Consider the following 15,375-nt stretch of genomic DNA (forward strand, 5'->3'; position numbering starts at 1 on the left):
TTTAGGACAGAGTATCAATCAGAAAAGAATGAGCCTTTGAAAGGGAACCCATTTTGTGGTTAAGATCTAAATCCTCATGAGGACAAAACAGACTTTGAAGATTATTGCAAATCATCTTGGGAGTAAAGGCTCCATTCTCAATAGGAGAGACTATGTAACACATGCATCACTAAGAACTCTATCTTCTAATATGACAAAAAAGATCTTCAATGAGCAGGCTGTAGTTTCCAGTTGGGAAGTCTTCACTTCTGAACAACAGTTTCATCCTTGACCTGAAATTTGGCTAACAGAGCTGTTGAAGCCGAACTACCATGAAAACATTTTGGTGAATTGACAGTTTCTGACAATTTATCTGGAAATCTTGCCTATTGCTTTTAATGCTTTTTAAAGCAGCAAAAGTTCATGTATTATGTCAGGAAAAATTGAATTCAGATTTGTAAGTCAGGGCATGTTAAATTCATGGGGCTCATTAACTCTTTAGAGCTTAGTTATTCTCTTCAAGGGCTGCATTCTTTTTTAGAGTTGTCACTTTTAAATGAGGTCTGAAACCAAAACCGATTTAGCACTGAAATCTATTTCACTTTGTCCTGTTCTTTTTGAATGTCAATATAATTGTAAGTGTTGATTCTTTGCAACAGTGTAATTGTAATCTAATAAATATGCATGAATTATAACTCTGCATGTGTAAAATAGAAGAATTCATACAATTAGGGAAAATAAGATAGTTTGCTGTCACTGTTAAACTTTCAGATATATGTTTTTTAGCTAAAAAGCAGAAAATACAGATGTGATACTAAATCAGAAAAATGTGGCAAGTCTTTAAATGGATTCTGTTCTGCCATTTTACATCATTTACCATTAAACTTGGAGAAGACCACACCTGATGAAGCAGTAATAACTGGGAATAGTGGGACAAAAGAAAGAGGCAATAAAATTGTCAGCATCGAAGCATCTTTCACGACTGCAGTTCCAAATGGCTATGAAAACTTGCATTAAAAAATTTGATGCTGCATTTTGCACTGCTGGTTTTTTATTTTTAAGACACTAGTGTCAGGCTGAGTTAAATTAAAATGATATTTGAGGGATTTGGATAATTTTTTTAATGTGGACTCTTGAAATTTAAGGCTTATAGATTTTTTTAACAGGTTTAAATAATATCTAACACCTAGCTGTTTATGTTCATAGTGCAGGGTGTGGAAGAACGGGAGCCATCTGTGCCATAGATTATACATGGAATTTGCTTAAAGCTGGGGTAAGGAATACTAAAAGAAGTTTTATGACAATCTGTAATTTCATAACAATGATTGATTGAACTTCCGAGTGTTCTAAAATATGAAATGTTTAAGACATTCTGGAACTCTCTTGACAGGTTGGATGTTTAGTTTCATTGCATTCATGCTTTAGTATGAATTTACTTTCCTTTGACAGCAAGTTTTTACCTAAAAAGGTTGCTATAAAATTCTAATTTTTAAAAAATATATTTCAATATAAATTGATTTTTGAATCCAACTTTCTCAGTCTCTCTGATTTATCGTGCAGTTCAGATTTAAAGGGATAACTTAATCTGGGATTTTTAGGTTATGAAGCATCGTTAATGCTGCAGTGTCATATTAATGACATTGGATGTCTCATTTTAAAAATACTTGAAATGCTCTCATCTAGTCTAAATCAAATGTCAATTTGAGTTGCTTTAAAAAAATTAAATAGTTGCAGATTAGCTTTACCTATAAAAGTTAGACTTATTTTTTGAAGCTTAACAGCTTTTGTATTGTTGTTCTGACAGTTACGTCATTGTAATTAATTTGCTTCTGTATTTCAGAAAATACCTGAAGAATTCAATGTATTTAATTTAATACAGGAAATGAGGACACAGAGACATTCTGCAGTGCAGACAAAGGTATAGTTTGTTTTAAAATGAATGTGATAATATATCATTATTCTTTGTAAAGATCTGGTGCATTAATTTTTATCTGGTACCTTATTATAGGAGCAGTATGAACTTGTCCATCGAGCCATAGCACAACTGTTTGAAAAGCAACTGCAAAAATACGAAAGTTGTGCAGACTGGAAGATTGCAGATGGAGTGGTAGGTGTCTTTTCCATATGTAGCTGTTAGCTTCTGATGAAAATTCTCCTATGAAGTTGTTTTTAAAGTGTTCACTGGTGTGATCTTATTAAGTTGTCATGTTTTTTAAAGTACTGCTTGCATTGAAATAGATTAGGAGAGAGAAAAATAAGTTTAAAATGCTTTTGTCAGGAAGCTTCATGCTCTACCCTTTTAACCAAGGAAAAGAAAGTGGAAAAAATATTCTTCATTGGTGTTCACAGTATTTGAGGACTTTTCTGTCTTTTTGTCCTTCTTTAAATTTCATGTCCCCTATAGGTTTTTTCTTTTTTTACGTTTAGATATATTTTCTTGGCTGTTGCTGGCCACTGTGTGAAAAATGGCTTTTTTGGATTAATATATTCTTTCTCTTCCACAGTCCAGAACTCTGTACCACCCTTTGTCCCTGGGCTGTGTTTTGTTTGTTCAGTGATTTTCAGTCCCTTCAGTACCTAATTGGTGTAGATTCCATAGCTCTCTAGAGGGAGTATGAGTGGTATCTTCAGGACTCTTTAAAATATCTGGAAGCAATTTTAAATGTGCTTTTATTAATAAGCATCCCATTTATTTCAGGGATTTAGCTGTCCTGTACTGTGCTTTCTAGGAAGTCTAGAATGTTTTCAATTCTTGGATTAAAGGCATCCACCCTTCTGCTAACTCCTAAGAATTTATATCAGTTCATGAAGTACTTACGAGGTCTTTAGTCATGACAAGAAGCCTGTTGACTAAATGCAATATAGAAAGGGCAGGCTGCTTTTATTTGTTACAGGTTTGATTAAGCTGATCTGTGATTTTTTTTTTTTTCCCTGAGAAATGAGCATGAAAGGGTTTGGAATATGCAGATTGATCAGCTTTGTACAGAAGTGATTTCTAATTACTTTAGTTTTGATCATAAAATAATAGGTAGATCAGTCTACTGGATCTTCTGGTTATTTGACTTAAATCTGACCTGTGTCTGTGCTCTTATATAGAATCAAAAATATCTCCTATTTATTTATTCCTATTACTATACATACTAAATTACTTACCTATTCCAGAACATGAGTAAGGCTGTGGCATCATCATATCCTGATACTATGTCTGTAGCAAGGGCAATGCTGTCTTTAGCGCAGCTTGAGAGATTTGCTGACTAATAAAACAAGACCAAAAAGAAAATGGATAGGTAATGTCCATGGGGGTGAGAGAGGGATAAATCCCAGCTCTGAAAAGGCACTGATGGAGTGTGAGTTTTGAGTTTTATTTGGAGATGATCTTGGTTTATGATCAACAAGTTGTAAAGGAAATTGCATTTTAGCAGTTACTTGGAAACTGGTAAGCGCAGAGAATGTAATGTCCTTGTGTGGGTACCTTGCAGCTTGGCTACTGACTGCATGTCAACTCTGCTTATCTCAAAAGCATGTTACAGAATTTGAACATTAAGCAGCTGGACAAGGATCAAAGGTGTTGGAAGGCTCCATCTAACGAACAGCCAGACTGAGAAAAAATGGCTGAAGTTAGATAGAGCAGAGGCTGAGTAACAGTGGAAAACTGATTCCTATTAATGTTTTCTAAGGGATACCAGGGACACCTGAAAGACTTAATAAAAAAGTGACATTTGTATAAAAAATGCAACATGAAACTGCAGAGCTTCTTGCAGCTTGAAAGCCTGTATCTTTGAGATGAATATCTCACCACCTTGGAATCTTCTTCCATGAATTTCTCTAACCTCTGACCTATGAAATTCCAGAGTTGCAATCTGTTGGAATACATTCTGGGGAAGGATCCTTGTATGCCTGCTCTGATCTTATTCTTCCCTGGAAGTTCCCTTTTGGTCACTGCTGGAAGCAGAGCAAAGTAAATCTTTGTCTGACTAGGCACAGCCCATTTTGTGTTGGGAAATGATGCTTCTTCCTATTGTTGCTTGAATAATTCTGCAGGAAGGTTGAGGGAAGAAAGTCTCATAGGTGAAGAGTTTCTGTATCTAAAAATGTGGTACTTAAATTTGCTACTCTCCATTTGTTAGAAAACTTGCCTGCAAGGAGTTAACTGGTATAGGCTTAGCTTCTGTTTCAAATATATAAGGGAAACCTCACATGTCCAGTTAAATATTTTCTCTTAGTTTTAACCTGATTCTCAAAACTTTGAAGCTCACTTGACACAGTGTTTTTGTTATTCTGACAAAGCTCCCTTTTTACCTCCAGGGGTGTTATGTAGCACCTGTCGTATATAATGTCTGAATTTCTCCAGAAATGTTCTAGTTTGTTTTCTTTTAAAAAACGAGACAAACATTCTGGGATTCATCTTGGTTAAAAAACTAATTCTGAGGCAGGAAGTTTTCAAAAAAACTTTATTAAATACAATGTAATATTCTAAGGCTCCTTCACAGGTGTTACTCTGCCTGCAGATGCTACAGCAACTATGAAATCTTCATAATGTGAATGGTTTAATTATGTCCAGTGAAAACAATTCCAAATAAAATTCATGTGCCTATGTTGGATATATTACTATTTGTTAAGTAGAAGATGCTACTGGGCTGAAGAGGAAATGTGTCATTTATTTTGTTTTGATAATATTGTGAAGAGCTGGAGTGCTCTGTAGGGTTGGTTTCATGGTTTTGTTTTCCAGTTGCTGTTCTCATTTCAAGCAGTGTTTGAAATGGGTTGAGTTCCAGAGGCTCTGTGAGCAGGGCTTGCCAGTAAGATCCCAGTAAAAGGTTAATCTGATTGGCAGCAAGTGGCAGTATTCATGGGGAAGTAGCTCAGACACAATCCTGAACGTGTGTTCCTGTGAACTTGCCAGCTTTGCCTTGCCTGGAACAATACTGTAAAAAGTCAACAGCAAGGCATGCAGTGTTTGAAAATAGACTTATGACAGGGTTAGAATTTCCACTAGAATTTGATAGTTTCAAAACCATGTAAAAAATGCATACATGATGTGCTTTAATGTAGTAAATGTATATTCTTACCATATAGTTACACATATTGTGAATGTGTAGAACTACAAATGTTTCAAATAATACTAAGTATTTAAATGAAATGAAATAAGAAAAGCTCTGCTCACATACCAATACTTTTCTACAGTACCCCACAGCAGCTAAATTCAGGGTGAAGAATTGCTGCTCAAGAGCCATTTTTTTGTGATAAGAAAAGAATTCAGATGCTAAATTTGATAATCAGAACTATTCCCCTCCCCCACTTAAGTACTTTCAAGTTACCAAAGAAATTGGAACAGAGTCTTGGATTGAAGCCCTTCCCACTGAAATTCTTGACCATATTGTCATGTATTTCAAGTCAGTAGCTGTGCTTCTCACCATCATTGGTTTTGATAGTACTGCTATGAAAATATTACACTTGGTGTTGTGTTTGGAAGCTTTGAAATATATGTGAGATCATTAGTCTTGGTCATCTGATAAGATATCAGTCAGATTTGTATCAGTAAAATATTTCATGAGTTATTTGAGAAGGTTCTTCATGAGCTGAAGTGAACTGTAGCTGTCTTGGAAAGTCTGAATCATATGGAATTTCATCAAGTTGGATGTTCTGTTTGGGAGTCAGAAAAAGAAAATTGTTTAAAAGACAAACAACCAAGTTCACTATCTCTTCAAAAATATTTCTTGTTGAATTTTGTCTCTTGACAGTACCAAGCATGTTACAGGACTGCAAGTCCTTGTTTTGCCCTTTGCCCTTATCCATGATTAGGAGCTTGTGTTAATAAACACTTTCTCCAAAATCTGGCACTGCTAGTACTCTCCAGTACCTCTTCCATTTCGTGCTGTAAAAGTGACAGAGTTCTGTTGCTGTGGTTGACTGCACTTTTAGAAGTCATGGAGGAATCAGCTGCTATAAGAAGAATATTGTTATTTGAAACATTAATGGTTTAGAAACTGTAATTGAAAAGACTTTGCTGTTCATATTCTCTTTGCTGTTTGGCAGTTTGGAAGGATATTTTTTGTCATCACAGCATTCTAAAAAATCCTATATTTCTTCTGAGACATTTATCTTGTTTCCTCTGTTGGAATGTTTTATTTAATCTGAGTCACTTGAGTGCATCATTGCAATCTGAAGTATTTCTTTTTTTATCCACTGATGCTCAGTGATTCCCATGCAGCTTTATGATAAGGGCAAAAAGGATGCCTCAATTCCTTTTAAGGGAAAACATGAGATTACTAATGCAGGAGTCTTTGCAGTAAATTTGCCAATATTTTACCAGTACAGAAAGCTTCTGAATGACATTAAATATTTCCACTGTGAGTTCCAAAAGAAAATGATACATTGCAGTTCCTGGGCAAAAGGTTTTGAATGGTAGGCAGTGTCTGTGAAATCTCAGTCTAAGACTATGATCCTCTATTTGCTTGAAGTTAGTGACAACTCTGTTTGGTGATTGAGCCAGTGGAGGAAGCAGGTGGGGGAAGACCCACCCTTGGGACCTGATACCACAGTTTGGGTTACCTTAGCAAGCTGGATTCAGACACTGCATCTGCCATGAGAATTCCTTGTTTCCCTGCATTGCTACGGGAATGTAAATTACTCTGCATTTTAGTAGACATGGGGTAATCTACAGTTCAAGGTATTTGAGTTTATGGTCTTGTTATTTGTTAATGTAGTCTTTCATAGGTAGATATGCACACATGTCTATGTATGTGCAATTTAACAGAATACCTAGAAATTCCGAACTATGGGCATTTTCACTTGATCTCAGTCGCTACTCCCTCAGGGGAGTAACTCCAAGGAAGTTGAACTGTTGAGCATTTGACGTGTAGAGACACAAAGGTTGGGGAAAGATCCTATTCTTTTGTTTACCCACATTGCAGTGAGAAGCCTGCCACAGTAGGATAGTTGTCTTCTGGGAGAAAGCAGGGTGCTACATGGAACACTTTGTGAACTGCACACGTGTGAATCCATTTTTAAAACTTTATTCTGTATGATGACCCCTGAGAACTACGTATGTTGTCCTGGTTTGTCTAAGCTGATACTTTTAAAAATTGTGCTCTGCCTGAGAATGCAACATCTGTCTAGAGAAGCAAGGGAGTGTTGACTGATGTTGATAAGCTGTGCTTAGGAAGGCTGTGGAAGGCTTTTTCTTAATACCACCATCTGCTCTTCTCAACAGATGCAGTCATCCCAGTGAGATACCCTATATTCGCTTTCAGAGCTGAGCTTCCTCATTTCTGCTCCATGCTAGTTTTTCTGCGTTTGCCTATTCACTTATTTTGATATATGACAGGGAAATCTGTGACTTGGTGTCACTCAAGGGTGATAAATACTCAAAGTACTGGTTATTCCCTATTTCTTGTAACACAGAACTGAGAACAAGTAACAGGGAATGACTTCTCTAAAAGTAAACAAAGCCTTCACAGAAACATCAATCCATTAAGCTAATTAAGGAAAGTAGCAAAATACTACTTCTTCTTTTTTTTTGGTGACAATAATTCCTGTAATCATTCTTGCTCTTCATTCTGTGTAACTAAGTGAATGGATCTGGAGTTTAACCTGATGCACAAGTGAAAACTTTTGAGTACCTCTCTGCCTGAAGCCTTCCCTGTGTACAAAGTTGGGGTAACCACTGGCTTTTGTGGTGCTAAATTTAAAAGTACCATTTTGTGTGTGTGGATTTTCTTGTTGGGTTTTGTTTGTTTGGGGGTTTAACTTTTTTTTTTCCCCCAAGGAATTGTAAACTCTGTGATTGTATATGCCTTGGACATTTAAGTTTATATACATTTTTGAAAGGATTATACATATGTTTTATTACCAGTAGTAAAAATGGCAGTGTGTTTTCAGCTACTTCTGCCTGTCTCAACTAGAAACAGCTTCTTACTCTATACGTGGAGTTTTAAAAAGCTTTGACATATGTTAGCTTCTTTAATTTCTGCCTGTGAGAAAAGCGTATCTCAGGAAACATTCTGTTCACAAACACTTCACATTACAAACATAGAAGGACAGAGATGGAGCTGCTGGTTTGTTTTCTGGACAAGTTAGTCTAGAGCCAACAGGCACACCCTTTCCCTTGCCAATACCCTTTAGAAAACTGAGTGCATAAATAAGAAATGTGTTCCTGAAAACTTCTGTGCTGGTAGAACTGAACTTGGGAGACTTTTCTGATCTGTTGTAGGATGGAGAAGGTGGTGAGGGGGAGGAACTCCTGTGGAGTCTCCCTCTTTCTGATGTCTTTCTGCTTTATGAAACTGGGATGTGCTGTGGTGCTGAAGTAAGGCCAGCAGCTCACTCTGTTCTCAAGGTGCAGTTCTTTAGGATGCATTCGTTTCTAGCTTTGGTTGTTAGTACTTATGAATAAGGGGAGCCTTTTTAGTACAATACCAATGCATTTAGTGCTATCCATAGTAAAGAATACATATGGGAGAAATTCAGTTTGCATTGCACAACTTGGGGAAGTGGGAAGGAACACAACACAGCCATTGAGCATGAAACAGAGTTTATTGTTGAATACTGGGAGCCTCAGCATCTTTGGCACCAGCCTTCAAAATGGTCCTCTGCCTAATGTCCATGTTTGTTAAGGGCAAAATGATCCATATTGTCACCTGATGTCAAAAAGTAGAAAATTGCTTTTTTCACGTATTTGAGAGGAGACTGGGTTGGAAGTTCATGCCCCATGGTAATGTTTCCTGTGCTGGGAACCTCAAAGCTGGATGCAAACCATTGCAGACATACTAATTTTTTTTAAAAAAACAACCCACATTCATGTTTTTCCCCCGTCAGTTGCTGTATCCAAAGCAGCGTGGGCAGCAGGTGAAGGGAGGTGATTCTGCCCCTCTACTCCATGCCTGTGAGACCCCACCTTGGGTACTGTATCCAGCTTTGGGGCCCCCAGCACAGGAAGGACATGGACCTGTTGGAGCAAGACCAGAGGAGGGACACAGAGTGAGCAGAGCACGAACAGGTCTCCTATGAAGACAGACTGAGAGAGTTGTGATTGTTCAGCCTGGAGAAAAGAAGGCTCCAGGGGGACCTTACTGTGACCTTGCAGTACTTAAACGGGGCTTATAAGAAAGATGGGGACAGACTGTTTAGCAGGGCCTGTTGCAGTAAGACAAAGGGTTATGGTTTTAAATTAAAAGAGGGTACAGGCAGACTAGATGGAAAGAAGAAATGTTTTATGATGAGGGTGATGAAACACTGGAACAGGTTGCCCAGAGAGGCTGTAGATGCCCCATCCTGGCATTCCTGACAACATTCAAGGCCAGCTTGGACAGGGCTATGAGTAACTTGATCTTTTTAAAGATGTCCCTGCTTATTGCAGGGAGGTGTGGACTAAATGGCCTTTGAAGGTCCCTTCCAACAAAAACCATTCTATGATTCTATGAAAACCAACCAACCTTGATTAACTGCAGTGGGAGCTTCAGTTGTGTTCATTTAAATGAGAGTGCCTTTTATCTGCTGATTGAATCTTACACCAAAAAACCCCTGATAGTTACAGCTAGTGGTCAGCAGGACAATGACCTCCCTGTGCAATTTCCCTCAAAGGGCTAACACAGTCCGTTCATTAAGGAACAATAGGGTATTTCTGCTGGAGTACTTGTGCAATATTATATTTGACAGCAAGTCAATGGGGGCAGCTAGGGAAAAACAGTAAGAAAGATCAAAAAGATTTAATTTTTTTCTTCACAGGTAAAGCTCCACTTAGTACACTGAGGAATAGGATTTGATAATAGAGTCTTCACAGTAGCCAACAGTAGTATGGTAACTTTTAAGACAAGTAATGGAAATTTAAAACATATAACTAATTAATCTAAATTTAAGCGAGATTAGTTAACTGTTGAGGCAACTTATAGTTTATCTTCCAAAGCAAAAATTGTTCACTGCTTTCAAATGCAGCTGGCTGTCTGAAGCAGAAATTTAACAGGGAATTCCCTTTTGTTCTGTAAGACTGAAGGTCAGTCTCTGTCACCAGTCTCAGCAGGTAGGCTGGCAGATAGCAGACCCTATTCCTGAGCGTAATACTGTGCTTTGAAATGTATTACACCGATTTGGGATGTTTGCTGTTCTTTTTAACATTGCTTTTCAAAAGAGAACTCCTGCAAGAAAAGCCTTTAGGTAAAATAAACATTAAAGTTAAGATAACACTAAGCTCCTCCTTGATTTTGTTGGGTCTTTGGCTGTGGCACACGTTTGGAAATGGTATGTCAGCTTTAGACTAGTGCATGTTCTGGTTTGATTTTTATACATGTATGGTTTTTTCCTTATTTTTGCTGAGTGGCTGGGATGTAGTTAAATACTGTTCATAGCCACTCTTGGGGTACTGTGTTTTAGATTTGTGGTGAAAACAGTGCTGATGGTTGTTTGTAACTAATGCTGCAGCTATTGCTGAACCATTTTTCAGGAACTGGCAAAGGCCCACCTGTGAAAGGTTATGAGTGATTGCTTTAGCATTGCCTGTTTGATTTCTTTTTATCTCCTCCCACTTTTCCTTTGCCTGCTAAACAATTTTGTCTTGACCCACGAGTTTTCCTGCAGTTCCTCTTTCCCTTCCAGGGTTGGGGTGGAGAAATGAGAGTGAGAGTGGCTTTGTGGGGCTTAGCTACCTGCCAGGGTTAACCCACAACAATATTTTACATGTGTATACATGTAAGTGTGTATGGATTTATAAATACATGTATATATAAAATGTATCTTTTATATTTATGGTCCTAAAGTGAAATTAAAATCTATCTGCTTTGCTGAGTAAATTAAACTTTCTTGTACACAAATGGGAGATTATTTGAAAGTATTTTAGATTGATGCATTAGGTGACAAGTGGGTAAGATCCTTTTCATTTTCTTACTATGCTGTAGATTAGTCTTATCTTCGTTGGAGTGATTGTACAAGTAAAAGTAATCAGACTGACTGGAAAATAAATGCTTTATTATCCAATTATTAATTTAATTATTCAACATGACTAATTGGGAAGGTGTATGAGAGCTTGCTCACTGCTAAAGAAAGATCAGTTTTTGAGTATTTTCTGTAATGGATTATTCAATGGAAAGCAGACAGAAACCTTCAGTCAGAAAAATTTGAAGTTGGATACACAAGATAAAAAAATAATTTTGTGCATTTTAGAAGAGTTTTGAAAGTGATCTCTAGATGATAGCCAAAAATAGGTCATATTGTTATATATTATTGCAAAGTGTCATTGCAGATCTTTGGGCCTTACAGTTCAAATATAGTATGTATCAGCTTTACAGCCATGAGTAAAAATACCCTTTTTTCTTTTAATCAGGATGAAAATAGTACAGAAAATGCTGTCAGTTCTTCAGATGCTGAGAAACAGGATTCTCCTCCACCAAAGCCTCCAAGGACCCGCAGGTAGTTAACTGTGTTCATATGCTATTCTAAGCTGAAAGATTAATAAAAAGTAGAATAAAGCTACTGATACCTTAAAGACTTAAGATGAATATGTTGTGTTTATAAATAGAAATCTACATAATGTAAATAGGAGTCTTGTGATTGACTCTAAATATAAGCTACAATATCTTTGTGAAGTCTGTGTTTAAATAGACCAACCTTGCAATGATTATCTGTGAGTAGACAAGCATACACTTTTACTAGTCAGATACGTTAGATCTACTTGTGTTTTAATTCTGCTAGGTGATATAGCAAAACAAACTTAAAACGGACTCAAATAATGACTGAATCCTCATTTTTGGAGACAAAACCATAGTGGAACATACCCATGTATTCCAGAAAAATCTCAGACAAGTACTGCTTTTGACTAAAGTATAGCAACCAAATGCTGATATTATTGAGAAGAATTGGTCTCACCAGTCCTTTAATTCAGCAGAGGAAAAAGAAAATCTTCTCTAGCTCTTAAAATGCATAGACATAGCTTTACAGAAGCCAAAACTAAATCTGAACCAACAGATTCATCAGCCTAAAATGGGTACCCAACCCAAGTGTTAAGACAGCTAAAGAAGCAACTCTCCTGAGCTAGGTGTCCAAGCCCCCCAGCTGGCTTGTGGAGGGCTTATAGGGGCCTTTGGCAGGTGATCTTGCCTATAGTGTTACATTGGCAGGTGTTACCTTGCCTGTAATTAAATAGACATAAGGTGAGTGCTTGGACTTCCTAAAGTTATAGAATGACACAACAAACCACCAGCCAGCTGATATTCTTGCATAACATTTAGTTATAAGTATAATTCCTTTAAAATAAAGAAAGAAAGAGATGGAAGTGAGTTGGGGCTTTTTACAAACAAATTACGTGGTTGGTGCTATGTAGGCAATACATTTTTTAACCGTATTTGGATTGATGGTAATGTGATCGTATTCAATTATGTAGATTAAGATGGTGACAGAGGAGTTAGTTAACCTGTGTTCATGATGAGTTCCAAGTCCTTGAAACTTCATCACTGAGCTTAGAAATATGATTTCTGTCTAACAGGTAATTTCCTTACTAATGTTCCTTGAAATAATTGTAGGTGTACCTTAGGTTTTATAATTTTTATATATTCATGTAATATTAACATGTGTGTAATTCACATAATTCATGTTTAAGCACACATCTGTCTTATCTGCACTGCATTGTTCTTTACTTGCTGCATTAAGTTAAAATCTTTTAATCTCCCCTTAAAGCCTGGGGTTTTTCTGGGCCTGTTTCCATAAACTCATACTTTCCCATCTGCCAGCACTGGCAGGCAGATTGGTTTCTTAGAGGTGAGTAAATGGAAGCTTTTAGCAAAGCTGTTGTCTTTCTAAAATGGAGATTATTTTTGAAAAACAATTAATTAAAGCCCTCCTGGAAGATGCTTCTGAGGAAAGACTTTATTTGCTATTAGTCACATCTGCTCAAAATACCCACTAATGAGCATGTTTTTTTCTTGATGTGGGGGATAATTTTACAAATCTACAGCCTGATTCAGTCAGGACATAGAGCCAGGTTTTGTGTAGTGTGGATGTTTTGGCATAGGTTAACATCCTTTTCCTGGGGAGGATGGGAAAGCAGAATCAGTGAAACATTCTAATTTAATCCCCATATGCAGAAGGCAACATTTTTATGTTGCCAGCCAAATGTGTACTTGAGTTTTACATGCACTGTCTCTGAAGAAGTTACAAGCAAGCTGCTAAAGCTACTATTTTTGAAAAGAAAGCAGGCTTTTAATTTCTTTATATTCTGTGTTGTAGACGGCTTCAGAATGTGTACTTAGTAAAGTACGCTGCATTTTTTTTTATGGGAAGGTTTAACATTTGCTTTGTTTTCTAAAGCAAAAAGGGCTATAGGGACTGATAGAGCAGAATACTGCAGAATAGAACAGAATTTCTGTATGCAGAAAACAGCTTGGTTTCAAATGAACTTGCCTGAGATGATCCTGACTGAGCAGGAGAAAAGTTGGTTTTTATTCCTTGGCCTCAGGGTGCTTGTTTTCCATATTGTTACCAGACTGAGCCATGTTTGCTTAGACAGTAAAGTTTATGATGCCTGTTAATTTTTTTCTGATGGCCTCTAGTCTGCTGGATGATGGTGACATCTCCTCTGCAGCCCTTTTCTCTGGCTAACCGCTCAGGACATGGCAGAATTTTTCTGTGAAGGTGGCTTTCTCACTCTCTCTTGTTCTGTTTGTGATATTGTCATGAAATCATCTCAGTATCTTCTTTAAACTTGAAGATCTCTTCCTCTGAAAGTGCAGCTAATATCATGTAAACTCTCATGTCTGTGCTAAGGATGAGATGTCATTAAAGGCTTCTACCATGCAAGGTAGGGAGCTTACTCAGAGAGGTATAATTAATCCTTTTAGTACTTGCTTTGGCCTGGGCATGTACTGGGGAAGGAGTAATACTTTCTAGGCTGCTTTTATGTCTTTTTCTTCTTGGAAGTTACAAGTATCTTTAGGCTATAGATATTAAATTGATACTAAATTTGTATTTTATTTACTTAGCTCACCATGAAGCATCTAGCTCGACTTTTTTTGCAGAGGTTTTGGAATTGTATTGCCTTCCAGTCTTTTATCACCTTGTAATGCTTTAATGTAATTAAACTTGCTGTACAATATGTGAGTGTAGTAATTTAGCTTAATGTCTCTCTCCATTTGATGTCAACATTAAAAAAATTCTAATATTACTCCTTGATTATTACAGAGGTAAACAAGAACAATTAATTAGTGCATACATCAGCACTTTATTCCAGAAATTGCTTGGCTTGGCAGTTGATGATCAATTCTTGTAAAAGTCACCTTTCTTTAGAGGACTGGAGGGGATGGAAAGCCTTTGTTAGACATGTTTTAATTATTTTCAGGTTAAGGTAGGAAGAGGACATACGTAAGGTTTGACTTTGTTAGATAGAAGACTGCAAAACCCCTAAGCTTTAAATTTACAGTTTAGGACTGTACTTGGTTTTGCATGACTGATGCATCAGAATTCAGAGGGAGCACCTTAATACCTTTTAAGTATTAGTCCTTGAAATATTTGTGTGCTTAGTAGTTGCTTCTAAAGTATTTGGAAAAAGAGGTGGTTTATTTTAGTCAGGTTTGGTTGCAGAAAGTTTTTTATTTTCAAGTTCAAATGCAGTTTGAAATCAAAGCATAAACTTAGACAAAATCACAAAAAGCAAAGATGATGTAACAGCTTTTTCGTATGAAGTGTAATGAAGAGCTGCTGTCTGAAGGAGAAAAGGTGAAATACTGCAGCAGTTTAACTTCTCATCGGATTCTCTTTGAACTTAAGTCTAATGATAGTAAATACATTTCCAGGGTTATGTGTTATTCTGTTTCACTTCAAGCCCTGCAAACCATCTCTTTGCATCTCCTGCAAAGCTAAGATAAAACTCATTGATGGGTGTTCCTTCTTAGTGAGCTGTCTCTAATTTGTATGCCACAATCAAAAAAAACCAAAAAGCCTTGCTAAGTAAATTTTAAAAGATAAATTCACCAGTTGGTTATTTTTATGAATTCATTGTACTTTTATATAAATTATTTGTAGTACATTTGCAACAACTTCACTCACTGGACTGCAGCTTTTCTTTCATGTGGATGGCAGTGATTTAATGCTAAAGTAGAATAATGTGGCTGTCTAGCTTCAGCCTGCTTATGTTGAGTTTAATTTTCCTATTTTAATTATGAGGGAGGATGTAGAGCTTGCTGTCTATTTTTGGTTGCTCATAGCAGCTGCATTCCATGACCTTGGCATCACTCTCTTTTATTTGAAACACCCTACAGTATGCTGCATAGAATAACCATGGATTACTTAAGGCTTTTTTCTTTTGAACACTGGCCAAGTTTCATTTAAATCTGAACCTATTGTGCACAGTTTTAATAATATAGCTCTTTTCCATTAGGAGTAGAATGGCTTAGATTTTAAAACATTCTAAAAATT

General features: G+C 36.8%; 1 protein-coding gene across 2 annotated transcripts in view; it reads left to right on the forward strand.

The window, feature by feature from the left end:
* Nucleotides 1-15,375, forward strand: part of PTPN12 (protein tyrosine phosphatase non-receptor type 12) — a 70,564-nt gene that overhangs the window by 42,867 nt on the left and 12,322 nt on the right. For both annotated transcript variants that reach the window (XM_082279545.1, XM_082279546.1), the window contains exons 9-12: nucleotides 1,186-1,252; nucleotides 1,820-1,897; nucleotides 1,988-2,086; nucleotides 11,294-11,379. In XM_082279545.1, coding sequence (XP_082135671.1) covers nucleotides 1,186-1,252; nucleotides 1,820-1,897; nucleotides 1,988-2,086; nucleotides 11,294-11,379 — 330 coding nt within the window. The remainder of the gene's footprint in view (nucleotides 1-1,185; nucleotides 1,253-1,819; nucleotides 1,898-1,987; nucleotides 2,087-11,293; nucleotides 11,380-15,375) is intronic.

The sequence above is a fragment of the Coloeus monedula genome, assembly GCF_965178545.1.
Source record: "Coloeus monedula genome assembly, chromosome: 4".
In the NCBI taxonomy this organism is placed as follows: Eukaryota; Metazoa; Chordata; class Aves; order Passeriformes; family Corvidae; genus Coloeus; species Coloeus monedula.